The sequence below is a fragment of the Vulpes lagopus genome, chromosome 11, assembly GCF_018345385.1.
Source record: "Vulpes lagopus strain Blue_001 chromosome 11, ASM1834538v1, whole genome shotgun sequence".
NCBI classification, from domain to species: Eukaryota; Metazoa; Chordata; class Mammalia; order Carnivora; family Canidae; genus Vulpes; species Vulpes lagopus.
In genome coordinates, this window is record NC_054834.1 from 15,308,214 (window position 1) to 15,335,726 (window position 27,513).

The window sequence follows — 27,513 nt, forward strand, 5'->3', positions numbered from 1 at the left end:
AAAATCAGTATTTTAAGAAGTCTTTAGGAATACAAAAGCAGGGCAGCCCGGATGGCTCAGTTGTTTAGACCCAGGATGGAGTCCCACGTCGGGCTCCCTGCATGGAGCCTGCTTCTCCTCCTGCCTGTGTCTCTGAGTCTGTCTCTCATGAATAAATAAATAAAATCTTTTTAAGAAAGGAATGCAAAAACAGGGTATTGCATAAACAATTGCAAAGAGTATATTTGAACAGTCATGGATTTTAGGGGGGAGCTTTTAATTTACAGTGCAATCCTACAGGGAAAAGAGGAAGAGAAAATGCTATATTGAGCTGCACACAGAAGAATTGCATCATACTCAAGATTTGATAGTTGCTTTCTTCCTCTAACTGTTGAACAAGAAAACTAGTCATTAAAGGCAACTTGATATAAGATGCTTAATCTGTAAGAGATGAAAGAAGAGTAAAATGCCCCTCTCAAATATTAGTTGTCAGAGGAGGGGATTGACTTGGCTAAATGAGTTAAAATAAGGGATTAACAACCATAAGAGTGAAGTTTAAAACACCCCCAAAGTATGGCTTGTGATTCGAATCCTTTTTCTGGTGGTTTTGTGGAACTAAATTATTTGCAGTGAAGAACCACTGTTTGCCAGTAGAGGAAGGAAACTAGGGAAAGGCAAGGTGACCACCCTGGTTTCTGGAGTGGTCCTTTGAAGTACCTTTTCCCAAAACAATTCCTGGCCAATACTAGAAGCATTTGTTTGAAGTTCCCAGAAAAACTTGTGACCTTTACACGAGTTCCAGAGGGGTTTCCCTTGCCCCCAGCTACACAGGTTCTTGGCTTTATGCCGCGGGCCTCTGACGGCCCTTCTGGGGTGTTGCACGTGCCCCCCCCCCCGCAGTGCCGCGCACACAGGCTGCAGCCCTAGTGACGAGGCCGAGGCCGGGCCGTGGGGGGCGGGGAACTAGTGGCGTCTGAGCACCCTGCTCAGGGCGGCCGCCGCGTGCTGGCTTCAGGCTGCGGTGACCCTTCCTCAGCCGAGAAGGTGGCGGATGCGAGAAGCCAGGGACGACTTTCACTTTGATCAACGCTAGACGAGTTGAGCGCGCTTCCAGCATGCCGAGCCGCCGGAGGAAGGGGGTCCGTGACCCAGTTCCGAGCCTTCGTGGGAAGCGCGCCTCGTCCCGGGCACTCTAGCCGCCCTCGGAGCCCCGCCCCCGCCCACACGGCCGCCCGCGGCCTTCGCCCCTCGCCCCGGCGGCCCTCGCGGCAGCCCGCGGGCCCCCGCCCCCGCCCCCGCCGCCAAGGGCGTAGCCGGGCCACTGCCCGCGTCACCCCCGCGGGGGAGGGGCGGCGGCCACGTCCGCTGGGCGCTCCCGCCCGCCTGCGGCCCCGGGCAGCGCTGCGGCCGAGGGGAAGGCCGGGCGGCCGGAGGAGCGCCGGGGCCCCCGCTTCCGCGGCTTCGGGACTTCGGGGAGGGCTTCCCTTCTCCTTTCAGCCCCGCTGCTCGTCGCCATCTTCCGGAAGCGGAAGGGCTGGTCGGGCCGGGCGGCCATTGTCCTGGGGGCCGGGAGGCGGGCGGGCGCGGCCGCCGGAGGGCCCGGCCCCAGCTCCACCTGCTCGTCCCGCGTCCGAGACTCGGGGTGGCCGGGCGCCGACAGGAACGTGCTGGTGAATCAAAGGCAGTAATGCGCGCGAAGCCTTTAGAACGGAACCTGGCGTAAAGGTCCAGGAAAGGTGAGGACCTAGGAGGATCCGCGCGCACCTGTCTCCTCGTGCCCTGTTGTTAGGTGTGGAAGGTGCGCTCGCTCGCGGCCGCAGGTGCCGCGGGAGGGTCTGCTCTCCCCGGGCTCCGCCCTCTGGGTGTGGGGGGGCGGTGCGCCCTGACCCGCGGCGCTCCGGGTCCGTCCTCGGCGGCGGCGGCGGCGGCGGCCATCGGCCCCCTCACTCGATCCAGGTGTAGATTGGAGGGGAACGGGGCAGGCCCTGAGAAAGAATCCGAGAAGCCAGATAATTTGTGACAATTAAAAAATGAAACATAAAAGATTATCATTCCGAACAAATGGACCAACTCCGCCGACTTGTGGCGGGCTCATTGGTGATTCACTGAGCCTTCCGTTGTCGAGGAATGATTAAAACTTCCCTTCCAGGCTGAGTTGCTAACTTCAGTGTCTAGTTGCTTTTCTTCTGTCCCTGCAGGACGCTTAAGTCTTTGTCCCATCAAACAGCATCCGGTAACTCAGTGAATGATCCTCAGACACCACAGCTCCCTCTGTGCAGTGAAATCCTCCCATGCCAGCCTCGATCCCAGCCTCGGTTGAAGAGTTGGAAGTTCCTTACTCTAGAAGGTTTAACTTGTGTTCACGAAAACCAGAATGGAATGTTTAATGATACGAAAACGAAAGCGATATATAGTTTAATGAAATTAACACGTACAACAATCTCATTTTTGCGAGGCTATGTGTCTGGATAGGATCAGAATATTAATTTCCTCTAGGTCTTTTTTTTTTTTTTTTTTAGATTTTAATTCATTTATTCATGAGAGACACAGAGAGGCAGAAGCAGGCTCCCTGCAAGGAGCCAGATGTGGGACTCGACCCCAGACCCTGGGATCACGCCCTGAGCTGAAAGATGCTCAACCACAGAGCCACCCAGGCGTCCTTCCTCTAGGTGTTTTTTAAGTTCCATGATGATGTGTTCTTGGAATAATGGAAAGAAAATGGAAAAAGTTATTCTGTAAACTGTCTTTATGAAGATGGATTATAAGAGATGTAGGTCTTTATAAATACAGATGGATAATTCTTTTAGCTAACTCCCATTTTCAAAGAAAATAATGTCAGCTTGATAAGTCAAGAAATAGAAACATTGAGAAACCTGGAGTTACTGCTAAAAGATGTTACATCTTCAGACTGAGGTTAAAGATGGGGTCTTGTTCCTTTTTATTTTAAGCTCTTGGATATGGATTTTTTCCCCCTTGTTAATATATATGCATACTTTACTAAATCTAAGAGATTAGAGAGATGCCAGTGTGGCTCACTGGTTGAGAACCTGCCTTTGGCTCAGGTTGAGATCCCGATGTCCTAGGATCGAGTCCCGCATCGGGCTTGCCAGAAGGAGCCTGCTTCTTCCTGGGCCTGAGTCTCTGCCTCTCTCTGTGTCTCATGAATAAATAATTTTTTTAAATAAATAAAAGATTAACAGTGACACTGAGGTATATTTTAGTGCCTATTTTCATCTAGGTTAACATTTTTTCCAAGTTTACTCTTTCCCTTGACCACTAGGCAGTTAGAGCAAACAAATTAAACAACTAGCTAAAAGGTACTTTGAATAACAGGATCAAGTAGAAACACATTATGAATTGCTTAATATAAAGCATGAGTTGTTTTTTGTTTTTTTTTTTTTTTAATTGAGGGAATGAAAACACAGCTTCCTCATTATGGTGAACTGCATCATACTCTTTTTGGAATGGTCTTTTGGCTTCAATCCATTAACTGATTATATATCTTGTAGCACTGTGGGAACTGCATGAAAACAATTTCAAAGTTAGAGCTTTTGTATTTGGCGCCCTCTAGTGTAGTATTTTAAATGACAAAAGACAGGTTACCCTTGGTAAGTAAGCTGCTAGCCAGAAGATAAAATGTGCATTTCAGTCCACCCTGTGGGGGGGACCTGGCTGGCTTAGTCAGTAGAGCATGTGATTCTTGATCTCAGGGTCATGACTTTAAGCCCCATGTTGGGCACAGAGATTATTTTTAAAATAAAATAAATTTCATCCTACCTTCCCAGTGTGATTGATCTTGCTTTTCGCGACATCCAAAGAGATTTACCCCTACTTGTACCTACACGTTATTTCCGTGACATTCCAGCTAGCCTGTGACCTTGCACCAGTTGCTTAATCTCCAGACTTCAATTTCCTTGTCTGTAAAATAAGGATGTCAATCACAGAGGCGCCTGGGTGGCTCAGTGGTTGAGCATCTGCCTGCCTTTGGCTCTAGGTGTGATCCTGAGGTCCTGGGATTGAGTCCCACATCAGGCTCCCTGCATGGAGCCTGCCTCCCCTCTGCCTATGTCTCTGTCTCTCTGTGTGTGTCTCTCATGAATAAGTAAATCTTTTTTTAAAAGGATGATAATCACAAGAACTGTATAGGGTTCCTCTGAGGGCTAAGTGAGCCATAACATGTAATATGGGTGCCCTGTACATAGTAGGAGCTCAATAATTGCTAACCTTTAAAAATACATATAATTAGATCCAGCCAATTCTAAACATGCTTGGAGAGGGTATTCAGTCTTGACTTAAGTGTTAAATCTGCTAGTTTGGGAATGTGAAGAATGTTAAAGAGCAGCTTAAAGATAAAGAAAAGCCTAGGCATGACTCTAATCTCTGGTCCCATCTTACTGAGTCAGTTCATGCCAGTTCTCCAGTCTGGAAACATATTTTTTGCATCCTTCACAGTGCCTGTAATTACACACCCTTAAAAGTATTTGTTGTTTTAATGTCTAAGGTAAATGGTTCTATGGTGGTAAATCTTAGAAGATAAAAGACCCAGAATGATAGAAGGGAAGAAAAGCCTGAAGATTTGGATTCAGACTTTAAGCTGGAAGCTGTGTGAATTAAGATTTACAAATTTTTTTCCTGCGTGGGCAGACATGGATTCTGAACCTTAACATCACTACATCCTGGCTTACCCCTAAAAACTGAATTACCTGAAGAAAGCATTGGTTGCTTCTGACACCTACGGGAGCCCCTCTGGGGTCTTTGGCTGGTCCCGCGTATAACAAATGTTGCCATGCAAGTTTTCCGGTGTCTTATATTAGACAAGTCAAAATTGTTCCCCCTCCCCTTCCACTGTTTGAATGCTAAACTAGATTAATTTCCTCATGAACAGCTACCAGCTAACCATTATTGAGCCTCTATTATAAGCTTGGACATTATGCTGAGTACTAGACATACATTAGTTCCCACAACCTCAATCCAGTAAAGTAGGGAACATTCTCCCTGTTTTCCAGAAGAGAAAATCATACTAGGTCCTCCAGATAGTAAGTGTTAGAGCCAGACCTCCAACCTGAGTCAGCTTCTAGAGCCCATGGCCTCAACATGACATCAGAAACACTCCCCAAAGGGAGAACGGTGAGTTAATGCAGTCCTCAGAAGTGCAAGGAGAATCTCACAACTCCTTTCAGGCAGTAAGACATCAGTTCTGAGGCTTTCTCCTTTTCAAGCATACCCACCTATCTTGCCCTGCCATGATGATTATTAGAACCTGGGATGGCTCACATAGGGTTGGCACCTTGCAGTTTTTCAAAGTTGACCCATGGGGTATCTCCTGTTCTCTTACAGAAAACTTTTTGCATTCATCATGCACTAAACCCCAAAGCTGGGGCAGCAAGTTCTTTTCTGGCAAAAGATGACAGCTGTGGTTATTTACCCCGCAGGGGATATACTGCAAATCCCCAGCCTTACAGCTGGGAACACTGAGATCTGGCTTTGCAAGCATATAAAACAAATCTTGACAAAGAGGGAGGGGTGTGCACACACTGGCCATCCTGGTCACAGCACGTTAGGCAAGGAGCTCTTCCCCCGGAAGAGACTGTGAAGGGAAGAGACTGTGAGGCCGAGGCAAAGGCACGGTTTTGAGCGCCGAAACCACACTCGGCAGGCCCTCAATCAGGCAGGCCTTCCAGCACTTGGGCTCATTCACTTAGACCCAAGCATGTGGTCTCCTAATTGCCTTTCTTCTCCTTAACCCTCCCCCCACACCCTTGTCCTTAAATGCTTTCTCCAGGATTACACCTTAACCTCATTGTAGGATCCCAGTGAATGCCAAGGCTTGTGTGGGTGGAAGATTATAAATCAAAGCCACAGACACTGCCTTGGGGGGAGGGGGAGGGGCCACCCAGAAGACAGAAGGGCCACAGCGTGAGGACAGATGAGCCTCTTTCATCCCGGTGGGGTTTTTGTTGTTTTCTAAAGCCTGCTATTCCTGCAGGGCACTTCACCAGAAGCCATGGTTTCTGGAACTTAGGGAAAAAGCAGAAGTACTAACAGTTGTCCATACGTGTGTTCTCTGCAAGAGTTTCAACAAAACTTGGTTGTCTTAAAGAAGGTCTTATATTTAAACAAGTCTCAGTTTCTCCCACAGTAAACTAAGTTTCAGGTTTGCAAAGCAGCTGAAGCCTAGCACCTCAGCCATCATGTTCTCCAGAACCAAGGAGTTTCACACAATGACGGAACGGATCAATTTGAAAGTTGTGACTAAATGTAATTTCAGAAGAATTAAACCTCGTCCATTCTCAATGATCTGTGCTAGGGGACAGGATCCCAAGATGGAACTCCAGTGGGACCTTAATTCCATCTTCATTTACATCTGGTTTTATGCGGCATTGTGGTAATTAACATTTTCAGTTGGGTGTGTCTGCGGTTTGGGGAATTTACAGCTGTTTACAGCAAATAGCAAAGCTACTCAGTGAAGATGCTGACAGGGCTAGAATGCTGTCAAATGACTTTTCCAGCCTCTCGACCAACTCTGCTTCCCGAGGGCTGGAAACAAAGATGGGCTGTCCCCTCATAGGAAGGTGTAAATCCCACTGCTGCTGTGGTGTGGCTTTTTAGACTCCTTTTTTTTTTTTTTTTTTTTAAATAGACTCCTTTTTTTTGAAATACCAAGTGCCCTGACCATGGTATCAGAGAATAACCTTGGAAGTTGTGAGGGAATTCTCAGACACGTCGAGCTTTCGAGCAGGTATTATTTTAATCTGGAAGGAGCCTGGAAGGTTACATACTTCCACAAATAGACCAGAGCTGCTAATTAACTTGGGTGAGGAGAGATTCACCAACCTCTCTTTAAATGATGACCTACTGGTTATAGATTATTAAGGGGTTCAGCATGACCGGTGAAGGTCATAGACTTGAGACCGTGGCTGGAATCTAGCCACCGAGCAACTCAGCTCAGGTCAGCCTATTTTGTGTTCCTAAAGAGACCTCCAAAAAGCAGAATTTCTATTAAGAAGTTGCTGCTCCATATCTTTAGTCATCCTGCGTGTTAATATATGAATAATTTTAATTCTCACTAACTCATTTGAATTCATGCTAACTAGCAGATGTAGCCTGGAATTTACCATATTGCTGGAGAGGCTACATAGCAAGATGGCTTGTTCAGGCAGCCCTCCTACACAAAACCTTGGCACCACTTGCACAAATTCTGAATTGTGTAGGGGGAGAGCCTAAGTATACATGGTCTGCTGAAAATGCCAGATGAATTTCCACAGCTTCTTCACCATCCTTATTATGTAACATGCCCTGCCTGGATTAAGGGCTCACTTTTGATTGCAGAGGTAAAACTGGACGCTTGTGCCCATAAACACAGAAAGCATGACTAACTCAATTGTATGTTCTTTCCAAACAGCACATTTGTTTTCTGGCCAGAAAGTGGGAACATGGTTCTAGTAAATGTTTAGCTCTGTATTACTTAGGATACAAGTTCAACAACTAACAAAAAAATGTCAGGGGCCCAGGTTTTTTCCTCTCACTGTGCCACCACTCCTGTTATATGCCTCCTGTTTCATTTTCCAAGATAGCTGCTCCAGCTCCAACACTCGCATCAACATCCCAGCAGAAAAGGAGACAAGACATTTTCTAAGCGTGACAATCTGGAGTTATACACCAACTTCTGCTCCCATCTAGCTGCAAGGGAGGCTGGGAAGCTGGGTGACCGTGTATCTGGCTAAAAGTTGTATTATATAAGAAAAGAATTACAGACTAGAGGACAACTAGTAGTTTCTGCTGCAGTTCCCTTCCTGTGGTTTTCAGTTCCAAACCTACTTGATGAATAATTCAAAGTGCTGAGCTAGAAGCCCCCTGAATTCCCTGTGTGCAGATATTGAAAACGAGAAGCAGTTTTACTCTTACTGTTTTTGGATAGCATGGATAATACATGCTTATTCTTGGGGAAAATAGAAAATACAAATCAGTAAGAATTTAAGAGTTAGCATCCTTATGAATCTGTTGTACACCTGAAACCCAATATTACACTGTATATTAACTGGAATTTACATAAAAACTTTTTTTATAAAGTACCCTTAGGCTCCATCCCCCTATAATAAGGATGTCAGGATTCTGAGGTCTGTCCTGATAGACTTGTGTGATACAAACATAGATGTTGAATCTCAGGGTGGGAATTTACACTGCAAGATGGTGGCGATAAATGACCTATATCACTGGGCGGGGCAGGTGGGGTGGGGTGAGAACTTTAGCCTGTCCTGCAACTGGAAGAAAACAAACAGAGAAACTTGGATTTTATCTACCTCTTCATTGCCCCTTTCATGACCCTGAGCTAGTAGCAGACTCCTAGAGTTTCCATTTCCCCATCCATAAAATATACCTTTATTTATTTTCTCAATCCCCATTACAAGTCAGTTACAAGACTCAAGTCTTCCTTCTTGGATTCCTTTAAATACTCTCTTAGGTGCCCTCTATGTGACAGGTATTGAGAATAAGACACACTTATTCACTATCCCCCCGGAGTAGAATCTAATGTGTGATGCACATCAACATCTCTTGAGAAGTACCAGCTGGGAAACATACGTCCAGGATTACTATCAAGGAGTGTCTACCAATCATCATAGTGTTCCGTGGCCCTTCACACCCTTTGCCAAGGCCAAAGTGGAGGAAGAGGTCGGAGATAAAGCGGTCAGAAGGGAGGATGTGGTCTGGCCTGGGCAGGCTGCCATTTTACCAAACCCAAATCGGCCCTAAGTCTACTGTGATACTCATCAGCATTTTCTAGTTACATCTAGTTGTCTCTGTCTTCCACCTTCTGACAGGGAAGTAGGAAAATAAGAGGTTTGCAGAAGTTGGTAAAAACTCATGTCAGGAGGCAGAGTTCCATTTCTAGATCCAAGAAAAACTTCCTGTTTTGTTAAGACCCTTCTTAGGAGCGGAAACCAGCTCACTCAGATGAAAACCACAATGAATAATTTCACTGATTTGTACCGTATGTTAAGCAAGCCCAAAATCCCAAGAGAAGGTTGTGAATAAGAAGAGAAACTCTCAGAAGGGAACTGTCAGATGTCAACCCCCACTGAGGAGGGCTCCTCCTCGCTTCCTCCTTCACCACTCCCTGAAGAACGGTAGCCAACAATGGCATGGAGTAACTTTGGGAGGGATGTGACGCAAAGGCAATCTGGCACAAGCCTCGGGCTTGCTCAAGAACTGCATAACTCAGATTGCTCATCCTCTCTCCAGATGGAGTTTCCTTTTCTACACAAAGATCTCGAAGAGCTGCCTCACTAGCCTCGCCTCTACCGCAGTAACGAAGTCCAGAACCTTCGTTTAACACATTAACAGGGATCGGGATCACTGCCTTCATTACGTAGTGGATGCGGGTTGGTGGTGGAGTGGGAGGTAGAGACACAGAAATCCTGCTCCAGGACCCTGGTTGATAGAGGCTCTGACATTTGGAGTTGTATCACTGGAGTCTTCGTCTCCACCATCCTGGCCAGGGAAGAAAGGCACAGAGAACTCACATGCTCTTCTGTGGTGTCCCTTCTGTCTCAGGAGTTGGACAAGAACAAAGTACAGAGGGGCTGGGGTGGATGGGAGGAGAGCCGGAAGTCTTGCCAAGCAGTAAATGCCTCTGCCCTAGCAGCCCTGTAAGGCTAAGTGCATGCTACGACGTGTATTGGCTCAGAATCCCAGACCACGAAAAGATCATTTGAATCCACGTCTGCTGAGATGTCTCATCTAAAGGTCTTTCTTGATCATTTCCTGAGTAACAGGCAGTTCTCGGGTCAAAAGTAGCCCACTCCATTTAAGTTGGGTTCTACATAAGGGCTTTACCTCAACCCCCACCTCTAACCATTTTTTTTAAATAGGAAGTCCTTTTTTTTTTTTTTTTTTTAAGATCTTATTTATAGGGAGAGGGAGAAGCAGACTCCCCTCTGAGCATGGAGCCCAACTCGGGGACTTGATCCCAGGACTCTGAGATCATGACCCCAAAGGCAGACACTTAACCAACTGAGCCACTCAGGTACCCCATTCCTGTTTTTTATGTACTTAAGTCTCCAGCCTCACAGTGTTGTTGGGATACGGACATTGCCTGGTGTCCCTGGAAGCAGAGGTCAGTCGTTGGAATCAAAGCTGAATTTTTTAGTCATGGAATTTTAAGCCGTTCACATTCAATTCCATAAAAATGCCAACATCAGACTGGAGGATTGTTCTCTCAAAGACTGTTGACCAAATTGTTCAGAATATATTATGATTCAGGCCTCCTCTTGCCGTTGACTCATGTCTGACTCTTGTCCCGTGTTTTTATGCCAAGGGAGGATGCTCTGTATCCACCAGCAATTATATATACATACAGCTCATGCACACGTGGATTTCTCATGAATGAACTTGCATGCCCTGGCCAGGGGGCTAGAAGTTAGGAAATAACACTTGAGCTCCTCTGCCCTGCACCACTTGCTCCTCGCTTTGGGGATGTTTGCAAACCCACCAGAAAGGCAGGCGAGAAGCAAGGGGAACGCAGCTCAGCCCCACGGCCCACTGATTTCATGGGGTGGTTCTCCGCCCTTCTGTTTTACTTGGCCTGCTGCGGAGCTGTTTGGGGACTTAGGAGGTTCTCCAACCACGAGGCCCTTTGCAGACCTGATTTCCCCTTGCAATGACACATTAGCCTCCCTTCAAATGTAGCAATTATAAATTCCTGCCTGGGGAGCAGCAATTGCTTTGAATTACACACTATTTGAATAAACCAGTACGCGATTAACAAGGCCTCATTGTTCTACAATCCTTTACTGAAACTCTGCTCTAGCAATTTCTGGTGACATTGTATTTCCCTGCCTAGCATTGGACTGTGCAAAGGAACACTTTCCACATTTTAATTGGTCCTTTCAGTTGTGTGTAATAAAAACCTCTGGTTACCATTCTACCAACAGCACAGAACAGAAAGAAATAATACTGCCAGGTTTTCTCTTCATTTTTTTTTTCCTCTTCCTTTCCCTCTTTGGCACCCCTACTAGAATTCCACATTTTAAGTTCCTCAGATTTGAGAAGTTAAATATTGCTTCCTGACTGCTGTGCATACATGCAAATACACACACTGTACACACACAACGTAGGGTTCTCTCTTACATTATGTGCATCTGCTATTTGTAAGAGACCTCGGGAGCACGGAATGAATTCAGGAATCCTCCTTGGTTTGCGACAACTCTCTTCATTGCCCTGGAAAGGCTACTGTGAATGGGTTTTTCTGATAACCCAAGAAAACAGTTTATATTTAGTCCATTAAACACACGCTTCTTGCTCATTCACTTTTTATTCAATAAGAATAAATCAACTAAAGTTTACTTTCTAACCAAAATTATTTCTAACAACTGAAAGGGAATCTCTCTATAATGAAAGGTTTAGGGGGGATCCCTGCGTGGCCTTAGCATCTGCCTTCGGCCCAGGACCTGATCCTGGAGTCCCAGGGGATGAGTCCCATGTCGGGCTCCCTGCATGGAGCCTGCTTCTCCCTCTGCCTGGGTCTCTGCCTCTCTCTTTCTCTCTCTGCCTCTCATAAATAAATAAATAAAATCTTAAAGAATTTACTCTTAGAAGTGTTGAGCCCACAGTATCATTTACCCACAAAATAGGCCTTTATAAAAGGCTGCTGATTCAGTGAATATAAAACCAATGAGTTAGGGACGCCTGGGTGGCTCAGCATTTGAGCGTCTGCCTTCTGGCTCAGGGTAAGATTCTGGAGACCCAGGATCAAGTCCCACGTCGGGCTCCCTGCACAGAGCCTGCTCCCTCTGCCTGTGTCTCAGCCTCTCTCTCTGTCTCTCATAATCAATAAATAAAATCTTTAAATAAAAAAAACAAACCAATGAATTAGGCTATAACAGAGTCTTTTCTATCTGGTTTTAGGCAAGTTAACTCTAATAAATATCATGAAGATAGAAAGCCAGCTTGAACCAAGAACATTTTGTATTCTATTAATAGGTAATAAAATGAATTCTATGCAACTGCTGATTGAAAATTTTAATTATTTACATAAAACTAGGCCCACATAACTATCACTCCAAAAACAACTTAATAGCACAATATTTTTATTTTCTTTTTTCAAGATTTTTAGGTAATCTCTACACCCAACATGGGGCTCAAACCTGCAACCTTGAGATCGAGTCACATGCTCCACCGACTGAGCCAGCCAAGTGCCTCAATAGCACTTTTTTTTAAAGATACTTATTTTGGGGAGGGGTAGAGGATATCAAGTGGACTCTGTGCTGAAAATGGACCCAGATATGGGGCTCGATCCGACAACTCTGAGATCAAGACCTGAGCCTAAAGCAAGTCTGACACTTAACAGTCTGCACCACCCAGGTGCCCCCGCACAAAATTTTAAAAATAGGCTTTGATGGAATTTACAAAGTTATAGTCTTTACCCATTTGTCTCCAAACCATCTTTTCAGATTTTGTACCTACATTGAAATTCTGGTGCCAGAAAGGAATTGGATGATATTTCAGATGTAGCTATAAGAAGTATGATAAATTATTTTAAGATACATTTCAGAGAGAGAGAGTACACTCACACACATACGGATAGGGGTGGAGGGAGGGAGGGGTAGAAGGAGAGAAGATCCCAAGCAGACTGCACTGAGTACAGAGCCCAACTCAGGGCTGGATCCCAGGACCCTGAGACCGTGACCTGAGCCAAAATCAAGACTCAGATACCTAACCGACTTGAGCCACCCAGGTGCCCCGATGGATTATTATTATTATTACTTTTTAATCATTAGAGGACCATGAATTCAATTTTAAAAAGCTAGGTCTAGGGACACCTGGGTGGCTCAGCGGTTGAGCATCTGCCTTTGGCTCAGGGCATCCTAGAGTCCTGGGATCGAGTCCCACATCGGGCTCCTCGCAGGGGGCCTGCTTCTCCCTCTGCCTATGTCTCTGCCTCTCTATGTGTCTTTCATGAATTAATAAGTAAAAATCTTAAAAAAAAAAAAAAAAGCTAGGTCTGCAATCTGCACTGAAAGGATTAATCTGTAAATATTTTAATATTTTCATTTATAAACCTATGAGCTATTTTCTCCCATTTTGCAAACCTCAGACTTCTTTGAAGCGTTTCTCCTCTTAGAAAAAAATAAATAAAAATGGGTTGTTGCTGCTGTTCATGATTTCTTCAGTAAGGAGATAAGAGTGAATCCTTTTAGGGACCTTGTTTTAGGATGGAAGCGTGGTTGAAATCCTGGGACCCGCGACTGAAATTAAGGAAGCATTATATTATGGACACCTATCTCAAAGGTAGCATCAACAAGGACACTCAGTAAGCTCAAGGCTGAGGCCCAAGATCACACATGATTTGTACAGGATCAATAGTGTGAATTATCCTAAAGAGATGTTGGGGCATCGGGGTGGCTGAGTAGTTGAGCGTCTGCCTTTGGCTCAGGTCGTGATCCTGGGCTCCTGGGATCTAGTCTGGGTGGCTCAGCGGTTCAGCATCTGTCTGGGCTGGTGCTGGGCCCCCGGGGCCGCGCTCCCCACCGCTGGCCGCCCCCTGAGCTCCTGGGGCGCCCGCGTCGCAGCGTTTTCTCCCTTCCCTTCCACTGCCCCGCGCGGCTGTCTTGTGCCTCAGTTTCCCTCCTTCGGCCCGCAGACCCGCCCCCTAGCCCGGGATTCTCTCCCTGCTGGCTGCATGCCTCCCCCCACCACCTTCCACCAGCTGGGGCACCTGGGCGCAGGTGCCCAGGCCCGGCTCCCGCCCCCCAAGATGCTGGGAACCGCCTGAACCGCATCCTCGCTTGCACCCCCCGCCCCAGCCCACCTGCTCGTCCCTCCAGAACCAGCCTCGCGAGGTAGGGCCACTGTCTCCCCCTGCCCGCCCCGCCCCGGGGGTGCGCTCCTCGGCGGACGTGGGAGCCGGAACATTCCCCAGCAGTGACGAGGCTAGGGCTTGGCAGAAAAAGACTTTTCCTAACTATCTTGAGAAACACATGTGGTCTTTCTTATCAAACCTGGTTTGTTCTTGGAAAAGAGAGTTCCTGGCTCTACCCCAGCTGTCTACGGTTTTTTAGCAACTGCTGAAACAAAACGAAATGGAAAAGTTCGAGTGTTAAGAATAAGTGAAATTACTTGGCCTGCAGATTTCGTGGAATTTCCCCAAATCGTTTACCCAGGCTCGAGCCTTGGTAACGGTTTCAGCTCAAACTGGGACTTGTTTCTCTTCACTTAGAAGCAATCCCGGAGTCCTGCTGTAAACTGTGTTACCAGGAGTCTGCAAGTTTATACTACGAATTTCCTGTCATTTTTTCCCCTCTTCATTTGTTCGTATGCACGGGCTGCTCACAAGGAGGAGGAGGAGGGAATAATATCTGGCACAGGTGGCGGTTTTCCTAAATTTCTGAGGTTTATTTTTATTGTTTTTAACTTGATAAGATTTTTGCTTAACACCTCTCTCTCTTTTTTTTTTAATTTTTTTTTTTTTTTTTTTTTTTTTTTATGATAGTCACACACAGACAGAGCGAGAGGCAGAGACACAGGCGGAGGGAGAAGCAGGCTCCATGCACCGGGAGCCCAACGTGGGATTCGATCCCGGGTCTCCAGGATCGCGCCCTGGGCCAAAGGCAGGCGCTAAACCGCTGCGCCACCCAGGGATCCCTCTCTCTCTTTTTTTTAAGATTTTATTTATTTATTCATGAGAGACACAGAGAGAGAGAGAGAGAGGCAGAGACACAGGCAGAGGGAGAAGCAGGCTTCACGCAGGGAGCCCGACGTGGGACTCGATCCCCGGTCTCCAGGATCATGCCCTGGGCTAAAGACAGATGCTTAACCGCTGAGCCACCCAGACTCCCGGTACTTACACTTAATGATGACTACACCCCTTGGAAAACTGAGCGCTGGGAGAGGTTAGTGATTCATGCAAGGTCACCCATACAGCAGCACAGCTAGAATTTGAACCCCGAGCCTTTTTTTTTTTAATATTTTATTTATTTATTCATGGTAGACACACAGAGACACAGGCAGAGACACAGGCAGAGGGAGGAGAGGCTCCACGCAGGGAACCCGACGTGGGCCTCGATCTCAGGACCCTGGAGTCATGCCCTGGGCCGAAGGCAGGTGCTCAACCGCTGAGCCACCCAGGCACCCCAAACCTCGAGCCTTCTGGTGCCAGGTGCATTTCTGTTCCCAATCCTAATGTGTAGGCTTCTTCTCCACACCAGGCGGTTGTCAGATGCCAACGGGCTGTCCCACAATCCAACTCAATTCTGAGACGATCTACCTGGAAAGAGCATCCTGTCGCACAGGTGAAGGGCTGTCCCATGGCAGTGCTCTCCCTGCCCACCCCAACCACCACCCTTCAGGGGACAACTGCAAGCAAGTACAGGTTGTCACTTGAACTTCTGACCAACTGACTGTATAGATTGGAGGTTCCAACTACCCCCTCCCTGTGTTCCGTTAATTTGCTAGAGCAGCTCACACAACTCAGTTTACCTAGCAGATGGGTGACTTACTGTGTAACTCAGGAACAGCTGGATGGAACAGATGCAGAGGGCGAGACACAGAGAAAGGAGGCAGAGTTCCCATGTCCTCTCTGGGCGTGTCACCCCCTCACAACTCCACCTGCTTAACTGGAAGCTCTCTGAACCCTGTCCTTTTGGGGTTTTATGGAGGCTTCATTACTGAAGCATGATTGATTACATCATTGGTCGCCGGTGATGGCCCCCACCCTGCAGCCCCTCTCCCCACCCTCAGGACAAGGCCATGGGTCTGAAAATTCCAACCCTTTAATCACCTGATTGGTTCTGGCAACCAACCCCCATCCTAAGGTAGGGATCTAAAAGCCACCTTGGGTTTTTTTTTTTTCCTGGACCTTTTAAAAAGTTTATTTCAATTCAATTAATTAACATAAAGTGTATTATTAGTTTCAGACGTAGAGTTCAGTGATTCATCAGCCTTACATAACACCCAGTCAAAAGTCACCTTGTTACCATAACAAGACACCTTTGTGGATCTTACTGCCTACGAAACGCCAAGGGGTTTCGGACGGAGCCCTGTGCCAGGACTAGAGTCAAAGGCCAAATAGGTATTTCTTAGTGTGACTCGCAGTGTCACTCCAGGTATAAGCTCGAACGTGGGCCAGTCGGGGCTCCCTGGGCGGCTGAGCCCATTAAGGTCGCAGGGTCCTGGGTCCCTGCCCAGCAGGGAGTGCTTCCCTCCCCTCTCCTCCTCCCCCCCCCTCCCCCCCCCCCTGCTCTCTCAAACTGCCAAATAAATAAAAATCTTAAAAAAAAAAAAAAAAACATGAGATTCCCTTGGTCTCCACGCCGCCCCCAGGCGCCGTATGTTTGGGGGGCCTCTCCTGGGCTTGCGGGATCTCGCACTCATGGGAGGGCAGGGCTGCCACGTGGCCCGTGGCCATGGCCACTGGTCCTGGGGGCTTCGCTGGCCCCGACGGGTCCGGTCGGTGAGGACCAAGCCTCCCGCCTGGGGGTGCCATCCACCAGCTGGGAGGCCTGTGCGTGGGTCCCTGGGATCCGGGAGGCCCCAGTCTTCCTATTTACAGCCAGACTCAGAGAAGCCCCTTGTCCTGTGTCAAAGAGCTGGTTAACGGCAAGGCCAGGACCGGGGTTTCCGGGCCGCCAGCCACACAAGCTGGAGACAGGAGTCGCTTTTCGTGCCAGGGCTTCTGAGGGTGAGCTGCTGGAACCTGTGGCTTTCACTTCTGTATCTGGTTTTTTTAAAGATTTTATTTATTCATCAGAGACACAGAGAGAGGCAGAGACACGGCAGAGGGAGAAGCAGCCTCCCTGCAGGGAGCCCGACGTGGGACTCGATCCCGGGACCCCGGGGTCACCCCTGGGCCTAAGGCAGACGCTCAACCGCTGGGCCCCCCAGGTGCCCTCATCTCTGTACCTTAATCTCTGACATGGAGCGGCAAAGCAGGCCTAGGTAAAAGGGTGACACATGGTGCTTACAAGGAGCCAGCTGTCCTGGAGGAGTTCCTGCTACCACACGCCTTGGCAAGGGCCCGCACTTTGGGAGTCTGTTAACCGCTGTGGAGGCCAGCGCGGTATTCGCACATGTATTCGCATAGTGTGATCTAACCTACACCACAAGGCCAAAGCCGTCTGGGGGGCGCCTGGGGGGCTCAGCGGTTGAGCACCTGCCTTCGGGCCAGAGTGTGATCCCGGGGTCCTGGGATCGAGTCCTGCATGGGGCTCCCTGCATGGAGCCTGCTTCTCCCCCTGCCTGTGTCTCTGCCTCTCTCTGTGTGTCTCTCATGAATAAATAAATAAAATCTTTTTTAAAAAATCGGGCAGCCGGGGATCCCTGGGTGGCTCAGCGGTTTAGCCCCTGCATTCAGCTCAGGGCGTGATCCTGGAGCCCCGGGATCAAGTCCCACCTCGGGCTCCCTGCATGGAGCCTGCTTCTCCCTCTGCCTTTCTCTCTCTCACTCTCTCTCTCTCTTTCTCTGTGTCTATCATGAATAACTAAATAAAATCTTAAAAAAATAAAAATAAAAAGACCAAAGCCATCTCATAATGAGAACAAAACTTTGAGCATTCGCTCCGCACCAGAGACTGCTCTAAGGAAGCGCTTTCTGTGCACTAACTTATTCAGTGCACCCTGCCGACCCTGTCAACTCTAACCTACCTCATCATCCGCATTTTACAGATAAGGAAGCTGAGCCACAGGGAGGTCAAGTAGCTTCCCCAAGGTCGCATAGCTCGGGAGAGGCAGAACTAGGGTCCAGAGAAAGTATCTGCTTCTAGTGTCTGCACGCCTAACCCCTGCGCCAGACTGGCTTTTGTGGGATGTGGGGTATGGGAGTTTTTGAAGACACCCAGAAAGACCTAGGGATTTGGATTTTTTGTTCAGGGAGAAGAGAAAGAACCAGTTATCACAGACATCTATATTCTTTTTATTATTAAGATTTTATTTATTTATTCATGAGCGAGGCAGAGATACAGGCAGAGGGAGAAGCAGGCTCCCTGCAGGGAGCCTGACGCAGGACTCGATCCCGGGTCTCCAGGATCACGATTTGAGCCAAAAGCAGACGCTCAACCACTGAGCCCCCCAGGTGCCCCCAGAGCTCCATATTCGTAGGTTCAGTCACCCACCCAGAGGAGACCATGCACAACCTTGATAGCCTACAGTCAGCTTTAGGGAGCTTTTCACTTTAAATGGTGAGGAAACTGCTATCTAGCCCCTGTGGTTTCTGGGCCACTCTCCAAGGGCTATAAAGTCACCTCAGTTCCCAGGTTAAAGTTCAGAGCAGATAAGGTGCCCAGGAACACAGAGAAGGAACCAAATAAAACTACCAACAAAATAGAAGTTTGGCAAGTTTCAGATCTTGTTGCATAACGCCTTGCTTGGGAAGAGATACTCAAAAATCAACAAAAGGAGGAACAACAGGATGTTAAAAAACACTTTTATTATGTTTTTAGAAGTTTACTGCCAGACTATTTCTACCAAAAAAATAACATGCCTCCTCCCTCCAAACTACACAATTTGGGGTTTGCCGGGAATTTTGTGGAATGTTTTTTGGACCAAAACCTAAGTTCCCACCAAATTCATTTTCAAAAAGAACGTCCCAGAGCTGATCCCACATACAGGGAACGAGGCTCCTGGATGGGAACAGCGGCCCTGCGGCCCTGTCATGAGTGGCACGTCCCCTGAGCTTTGGCCTGGACACCAGCGCCCGTGGAGCCCCCTCCCCGCGCACACGCAGATGGCAGGTCACCCGCTGACGGCCTCTGTCCCAGGGGCCACGGATGCAAAACGCCACCTGATCATGCAGTCCTCACACAAAGGGGGGCTCCGATCCCGGACCCCCAGCATCTAGCGCTGTGACCTCTCTGAACCTCCATTTCCTCATCCATGAAATGAGCGCTAAAATACAATCAGGATTGTCGTGAGGCTTTTTTTTTTAAGATTTTATTTATGGGCAGCCCGAGTGGCTCAGCGGTTTAGTGCCACCTTCGGCCCAGGCCGTGATCCTGGGGTCCCAGGATCGAGTCCCGCGTCGGGCTTCCTGCATGGAGCCTGCTTCTCCCTCCTCCTGTGTCTCTGCCTCTCTCTCTCTCTCTCCCTGACTCCCTCATGAATAAATAAATAAAACCTTTTAAAAAAAGAGAGCAAGAAAGAGCCTTTACATTTAACTGAAGAGTTAGGACAGTCGAACAGAAATGCTGCTGATGTCAGAAAACCATGCCACGTGCCAAAGGAGCAGCGTGGACAGTGCATGTCTCAGGGGCTGGGAGGTGAGAGCACCTGCCACCCCATCTTTGGCTGGGCTTTGGGGCTCCTGTTCCAGAGAATGCAAGTATCTGTATACTCCAAAGAAGTTTATAGTTTGTAGGAGGAGTGACCGGTTGAGGTTATTTCAAAATGTGAGGCCCTGTTGACAGCTGAGCACGATCCTGTGTGTGTGTGTGTGTGTGTGTGTGTGTGTGTGTGTGTGTGTGGACTCTCTCGAGAATTGCTGTTCCTTGTTCGGGAAGCTTCAGGGGCCAGCTTCCAGCATCCGAGGTGGCCCATGAGGCCGATGTCTGTTGTCCTTGCCCGACGATGGTTGATTAGTTATGCGTACAAGGAGCAGCAGTTTGAAACAGCTCCTCCCAAGGCCGGAGACCCAACGTGGGGTGACCCTCCCCAGAAGAAGCACTTTCTAGACGGACACTTGGCGGGCAGGACTTGCTTTGGGATTTGAGTGAGCACATGCTTCCTTAGGCAGCAGAAGCCATAGGTACGACTTAGAGGCACGGGCCTCCCGGTCCCCGTGTGTAGTTAGAGTCTCACCTGTTTCTCCCGGGGTGCCACACAGACTCACTAAGCTGCCACACGGACGCCCCGACTCCTGCTCAGGAAGCTTCTGTCCCTGGCTCTCAGTCTCCTTATGGTGAGGTCAGAGCATTATTTCCCTTCTGCTCCGAGTGTCCCTCCCAAAGACAGAAATGTAGGCCTGTATTAGGGTTCACCAGGAAAACAGAACTAATAGGATGTATATATACAAAGGGATTTCTTTTCAGGAGTGTGCTCATGCCGTTGGCCAGGCTTGGCAGGCCCAAAATCTGAAGTGGGGGGGCTGGCCGGCTGGAGACTCAGGAAACGGTTGCAGTTCAAGTATAAAGGCTCGGCCCGCAAGCCGGGAAGGGCCGGTATTGCAGATGAAGTCTGAAGGCAGGCTGCCAACAGAATTTCCTCTTGCTCAGAGGAGGGTCAGCCTTTTGTTCTGACCAGGCCTTCAACTGCTTGGACGAGGCCCACCCACATTATGGAAGGCAACCTACCTTATTCCAAGCCCACTGGTTTCATGGAAATCTCATCCAAAACGTCCTTACAGAAACAACCAGAAAAAATCTAACCAACTCTCCCAGGCACTGTGGCCTATCCACGTTGACACATAAAGTTCAACATCATAGGGCCTTTTTTCTTTCTTTCTTTCTTTCTTTCTTTCTTTCTTTCTTTCTTTCTTTGGTTAAAGATTTTATTTATTCATGAGAGACACAGGGAAAGAAAGACAGAGACACAGGCAAAGGGAGAAGCAGGCTCCATGCAGGGAGCCCGACACAGGACTCAATCCCAGGTCTCCAGGATCAGGCCCTGGGCTGAAGGCAGGCGCTCAACCACTGAGCCACCCAGGTGTGCCATCACAGGGCCTTCTTACTAAGTGATGGGGGAATTGTCCCACGTCCTTGTGCTCTGACTTCACCCACCTCCAGGTCAGTCAGTTCACTACAGGTGACCTCCACTCCCCTGGCCTCCTGACCTGATATGGTTTCCCTTGGGGGTAAGGGATGGGGGAAGTGAAGCCAAAGGGTGGTGCTGGGCTGCCAGTTAGTCAGAGAAATGCTGGGCTCGGGGCACCTATGTGGTTCAGTCGGTTGAGCTTCTGCCTTTGGCTCAGGTCAGGATCCTGGGGTCTGGGTTCCAGTCCCACATCAGGCTCCCTGCTCAGTGGGGAGCCTGCCTCTCCCTCTCCCTCTGCCCCTTCCCCTGCTTGTGTTCTCCACTCTCTCAGATAAATAAATAAAATCTTAAAAAAGAAAAGAAAGAAAGAAATGTTGGGCTCAAAATGAGCTTTTCTCACAAATTCCCAGTCTGTATATCCAGGCCAAGCCAGACCACACTCTCCCTCAGGACTCCTTCCATAGCAACTTTCCACCTCCAAGTCAAGGGAAGGCAGTTTTACGTCCTTCACCAACATCTCGCCCTGGAGCTGAGGTCTAGCCGACCACTGTCCCTCTGCAGGGCCGAATCTGCAGCTGGTCGGTCCCACGAGCCCCAGCACACTTCCGGAACTTCCTGGGTCCATCTGTGTGATTGAGCTGAGCCATGGTGACATCAATCATGCTATTGTTGACCAAACACAAAGGTCAGCTGTAACCAAGGCCTTTGTGGGTTTTGACCTAACTGTTGCTCACCAGCTATGACACAACTATAAAAAGGCCCCAAATAGAAACTGTGTATACAGTATGGGTGGACGGGATAAGAGACTAGACTTCTCCTTTAGTGACAAAGTGGTTTGTCTCCTTCACTGGAATAAGTTTGAGTACATACCCAACTCAGTGTTGCCTGTGTGGTTTTTGTTTTCTTTTTTCTTTTTTTTTTTTTTTTTAAGATTTTAGTTATTTACTAGAGAGAGATTGAGAGCACAAGTGGAGGAGAAGGGCAGAGGGAGAGGGAGAAGCAGGCTCTCTGCCGAACAGGGAGCCCCACAGGGGGCCAGATCCCAGGATCCCTGGATCATGACCTGAGCCGAAGGCAGACACTTAACCGACTTGAGTCACCTAAATAGCCTTTGCGTTTTTGTTTTTTTTTTTAAATAGCAGCTTTCCTGGGACACCTGGGTGGCTGACTTGGTTAAGTGTCTGGCTCTTGATTTTGGCTCAGGTCGTGAGATAGGAACCCATGTCGGGCTCCATGCTCAGCACAGAGTCTACTTGTCCCTCTCCCTCTGCTCCTCACCCCTCATGCGTGCTCTCTCTCTCAAATAAGTAAATAAATAAATAAAATCCTTTAAAAAATTAGCAACTTTACTGAGATATAATCCACATTCTATACCACTCCCTCATTTAAAATGGGTGACTCAATGTTTTTTAGTATATTCATTGAGTTGTGCAACCTTCACCACAATTTTAGAGTATTTTATCACTCCCAAGAGAAACACTATACCCCTAAAAAGCCATTCCGATTCCCCTCGCACCCCCAAATTCCCCAGATCCTAGGCAATCACTAATTTACTTTGTCTCTACTTTCTGTCTTCTGTCCAGATTTGCCTATTCTGCATATTTCATATAAATAGCGTCATAAAACATGGGGTTCTGACTCATTTTTACAAAGGTAAAATAAGCTTGGATGTTGTCATGACAACAAGATAACCAGAACAAGCATTCACTTCCCGGGGATGCGGGTCACACTGCTCAGCTTAGGGGAATAGGCAAAAAAGCATCTATGCGGTAAGAAAGACAGAAATCCCAGATTTCTAGCAACACTAAGCATGTAGAGATCCTGGAATCTGAGTAAATTTGATTTATAATTCAAAGAGATCCCAGGAGGCTTTTGGTGGACGAGGCACAAGAGCCCATTGAACGGTGCTGTCTGGAAGGCCAGGTGGCACATTTCCCGGAGTCTAGCTGCAGTTCAACATGAGTCTCATGGGACATTAACTCCCTTACGCCTTGCGGTTCTCTTCCCAGGGAGAATTCAGTAAGCATCAAACAGGCATTTTATTTTATTTCTATATTTTGATTGAATAAGAGTCAGGCACAGAGGGTATAACATCACACGTGCACTTTGAGGGGATCGCAGCATCAGAGCCTAACCCCAGGACCAAGGATCAGAGCTTGCTGTCTTGCAATGTTGTGCGTTTGACAGGTTATGAGCCAGAAAATGCCAAGAATGAAAGTCAGGGCTTTGAAACGATGTGACAAGCTGGCTGCTTGAAGCAAAGAAATTGAATTAGCTAGCTCTTAACTCTCTCTGGGCCTTGGCGTGTGGATTTGCTTCCTCGAGAGTTTGAGAATTCTTTTTTTTTTTTTTTCATTCATGAGAGACACAGAGAGAGAGGCAGAGACACAGGCAGAGGGAGAAGCAGGCTCCATGCAGAGAGCCCGACGTGGGACTCGATCCTGGAACCCCAGGATCACGCCCTGGGCCAAAGGCAGACGCTCAACCGCTGAGCCACCAAGGTGTCCCAGAGTTTGAGAATTCTTAAACATTAAAAATGTACATGGGGGATCACCTAGGTGGCTCAGTCGGTTAAGCATCTGCCTTTAGCTCAGGTCATGATCCCCGGGTCCTGGGATCGAGCCCCACATCCAGATCCCCCCCTCAGCAGGGAGTCTGCTTTTCCCTTTCCCACTGCCTGCTGCTCCCCCTGCTTGTGCGCCTTCTCTCTCTGTCAAATAATAAATAAAATATTTTTTAAAAAATGTACATGGGGTGCCTGGGTGGCTCAGTGGTTGAGCATCTGCCTTTGGCTCAGGTTGTGATCCTGGGATCCTGGAATCGAGTCTCACATCGGGCTCCCCCCAAGGAGCCTGCTCCTCCCTCTGCCTCTCTCTCTCTCTCTCTGTCTCTCATGAATAAATAAAATCTTTTTAAAAAAACTTTTAAAAAAGAAGTGTACATGAGAGCTTAAGTGTGCTTTAGCCAATACACAAGGTGAATCAAGGACCTGCGTTAGTGACAAAGCTCACTGCAGGCTTTACAGCATCCAGGTCACAGAAGGTCCCTGGGGAAAGGGACTCCCTGATGAGTGGACTTGAACTGGAGGGAAAGGGTGAGCGAGCTTCCCGAGCAGCCGTGCCTGAGGTGAGAGCGAAGGGGAGGACGGCGGACATGGCCCGGCAGTGGCTCTCTCCAAACGCTCTCTCGGTAACATATGCCAGGGATGCCCCAACTTTGTACAGAAGTTTTGGGGACAGAAGACCATGGTGGCTCCCTTCTGTTTCCTGAAGATTCATACAAAGTGCAGGTTGTCTCACAGACCCCGGAGAAAGTGCCAGATTGCTTTCTCTGAAAGCTCACCCTTGGTCAGAGAGGGCTGCAGGGAACCAGCCAGCCCAGCGAGGCAATTAAACTGGCAGACAGGGCAGCCCGGGGGTGGGGGTGGGGGGCCCAGCGGGTTAGCGCCGCCTTCGGCCCAGGGCGTGATCCTGGAGTCCCGGGATCGAGTCCCACGTCGGGCTCCCTGCATGGAGCTCGCTTCTCCCTCTGCCTGGGTCTCTGCTTCTCTCTCTCTCTCTCTGTGTCTCTCATGAATAAATAAATAAAATCTTTAAAAAAATAATAAACTGGCAGACAAATACAGATTCTAACAAAGGAACAACTTGGAACATGGTCATTCCTAGTTGGTTGCTTTAAATTGTTTTATAATCTCTTGCTGTTGCCTTCTCTCCCCATCTGCATGTGCATCCTCAAGGTGGGGGACGTGTATTTGCCTTTTATCTGCCACTCAGTGTGTCTGGCCACACAGGATGAGGCAGGCCATCCTGTAGGCGGGGGGCTGGAAGCAGGGAACCCACCCCCCCCCACCCCCCCACCCCCCGCGCAGGCAGCTAGAGCAAGACCGGGGGAGGCCAAAATTCCAACAAATTTAAATAATCAGCTTGCAACTGTCGATAGTTCACTGTAACACCTTGAAATCCATTCCAAGACTTGGAAATTAATCCTGTGAAATGCATTGCACATTTTAGTGGACTAAAGCAAAGTCAGTTTTTGTTCTTTTTTTTTTTTAAGATTTATTTTAGGGCGCCTGGGTGGCTCAGTGATTGAGTGGCTGCCTTTGGCCCAGGGTGTGATCCCGGGGTCCTGGGATCGAGTCCCGTATAGGGCTCCCCGCAGGAGCCTGCTTCTCCCTCTGCCTGTGTCTCTGCCTCTCTCTCTGTCTCTCATGAATAAAAAAATCTTAAAAAAAAAAAAAGAAGAAGAAGAAGGTGAAGACTGGGAATGAAAATACTAAAAGCCTTGCACTGAAGAAGAATTTTCTCATTCTGGGAAGAAAAGAAAAATCCCCAAACTTCATGCTGCTTTCCAAAGTCTTCAGCCAAAGAAAATAATGCAAGTATAAGTTGGATTAACTCAGATGAGTACAAAATAGTGAATATGTCTAGATGTGGGTGATTATGATGTGCGGGAGATTTAATATCTACCCAGGAAAGGGGGCTGGGTGCTAGGACTCAGAGTCAGGAAGTCTGTTGGCCCTACGTCCTTCAACTCCGGAAGCAAAAGAAATGCAAGATAAGGGGTGCCTGGGGGGCTCAGTCAGTTGAGTGTCTGCCTTCAGCTCAGGTCATGATCTCAGGATCCTGGGATCGAGCCCCCCATCCAGCTCCCTGCTCAGCGGGGAGTCTGCTTCTCCTTCTGCCTCTGCCCCTCCTCCTGCTTGTGCTCTCTCACTCTCTCTCTCAAACAAATAAAATCTTTTAAAAAAAAAATCCAAAATCAAAACCAGAAAGTAGAAACTGGGGGCATGGAGCTGGGAGTGGTTGGGTGGAACAGGTAAAGGGGATGAAGACCACACTAATGATGAGCACTGACAAATGTATAAAATGCCTAACTCACTATGTTGTACGCCTGACACTAATGAAACACCATATGTTAACTCTACTAGAATTAAAATAAAAAAACATAAGAAAAAAAGTTTTAATTAAAAAAAAAAAAGAAATGTAAGTGGGCATGGAAATACTGACCTTATGAAATTTACTGTTTAAGTTGCTCCTTCCCCAGGTGTGGGTGCCCCTCCTGGCCTGGCCATTTCTCAGTCAGTGGGTTCAACAAGGAGGCTCCAAAAACGGATCAGGAAACTATTAAAATAGTCAGATGTCGGGGCACCTGCGTGGCTCAGCTGGTTCAGCATCTGACTCCTGATTTTGGCTCAGGTCATGATCAGGGTCATGAGATTTTGAGTCCATGCTCAGTGAGGGGTCTGCTTGAGATTCCCTCTCCCTCTGCCCCTCCCCTCCCCAGCTCGCTCTCTCTCTCTCTCTCTCAAATAAATATATCTTTAAAAAACAATAAAATAGATGCCAGGGTCCAGCTTGGCCCTCTTGAATCTGGGGCAAAGTTTCTGATATTGAGTATTTTTGTTTTTTATTTTAGAAACTGAGAAAGAGTGTGAGGGGAGGGGCAGAGGGAGAGGGGCAAGCAGACCCTGACGTGGGCCTCCATCCCACGGGCCCAAGATCATGACCTGAGCCAAAACCAAGATCGGGTGTTTAACCACCTGAGCCACACAGATGCCCCCGTATCCAAATTTTTACGTGGAAGCCCTACCCCCCAGTGTGATACTACTTGGAGATAGTGCCTTTAGGAAACAGGTTGAGCAGAGACCCTGAGGAAAGGGCCTTCGCGTTGGGATTAAAGAACAGACACCGAGACACTGTCTGTCCCCAGGTGAGGACACAGCTGAAGGCTGCTGCCTGCCAACAGGCAAGAGGGGTGTCATCAGGAGCTGAAACGGCGAACACCTTGATCTTGGACTTCTCAGCCTCCAGAGCGAGGAGACATTAATGTCTGCTGTTCAGGGATCCCTGGGTGGCGCAGCGGTTTGGCGCCTGCCTTTGGCCCAGGGCGCAATCCTGGAGACCCAGGATCGAATCCCACGTCGGGATCCCGGTGCATGGAGCCTGCTTCTCCCTCTGCCTATGTCTCTGCCTCTCCCTCTTTCTCTCTCTCTGACTATCATAAATAAATAAAAATTAAAACTTAAAAATAAAATGTCTGCTGTTCAAACCACCCAGGCAGGGGGATGTCAACACGGTGGCGTGAGCTGACGAGGACAAGTGTGAAGCAGATCCGCAGAGCTGACCACCCCTCGGTAATGCCGGGAAGGCTGCAGCCACCAGGACGCAGAGGCTCTTCCAAATAGTTTGAGGCCGTATTTTCCACACAAGTTCAAACCCATGTTATGCCAGGTTCTGGGAGACTGGGGCGTAGATGCCGAGGAAAGCTCTCGCCCATGTGGGATCCGAGGGGCTTCCACCAAGATACGCTCTTCCCTGAAACTCTCCTGGACAGACAGCCTGTTACCTGCTGGGGCACTCGGCATTTTCTGTCCTGTTTCATTTGTGTACGTGCTTTCTTTGCCACTAGACAAGACTATGAGCTCCCAGGAGGCCGTCATGACTGACCATGTCTGTAGCCTCAGAATTTACCTTAGTGCCTGGCCCAGCGTAAGAGCTCGAGAAATGTTGAATGGAATGCATATTAAGTGAATATTTTGAAGGATAAAATTTGCTGCTCAACAAAGCAAAACAAAATACGCCCTTGGGGCACCTGGCTGGCCTAGTCAGTAGGGCATCGGACTCTTGATCTTGGGGTTGTGAGGTTAGCCCCAAGTTGAGTGTTGAGATTACTTACAAATAAAATATTAAAAAAAAAAAAAAAACCACCCTCATTAAGGGGCACCAGGGTGGCTCATTCGGTTAAGCATCAGCCTTTGGCTCAGGTCATGATCCCGGGGTCCTGGGATTGAGGCCTGCAGTTGGACTCCCTGCTCAGCGGGGAGCCTGCCTCTCCCTCTCCCTACCCCCTGCTTGTGGT

At 48.3% G+C, this 27,513-nt stretch overlaps 1 protein-coding gene across 2 annotated transcripts in view; it reads left to right on the plus strand.

Moving 5' to 3' along the window:
• The window catches only part of LOC121501369 (homeobox protein Hox-A13-like), a 54,828-nt gene extending 28,219 nt beyond the window's left edge, over positions 1 to 26,609 (plus strand). The window contains exons 2-3 of one of the 2 annotated variants that reach the window (XM_041773347.1): positions 15,183 to 15,266; positions 26,365 to 26,609. In XM_041773347.1, coding sequence (XP_041629281.1) covers positions 15,183 to 15,266; positions 26,365 to 26,481 — 201 coding nt within the window. In that variant the 3' untranslated portion in view covers positions 26,482 to 26,609. The remainder of the gene's footprint in view (positions 1 to 15,182; positions 15,267 to 26,364) is intronic. The other variant, XM_041773349.1, reaches the window with a different exon arrangement.
• The last annotated feature ends 904 nt before the right edge of the window (positions 26,610 to 27,513 follow it).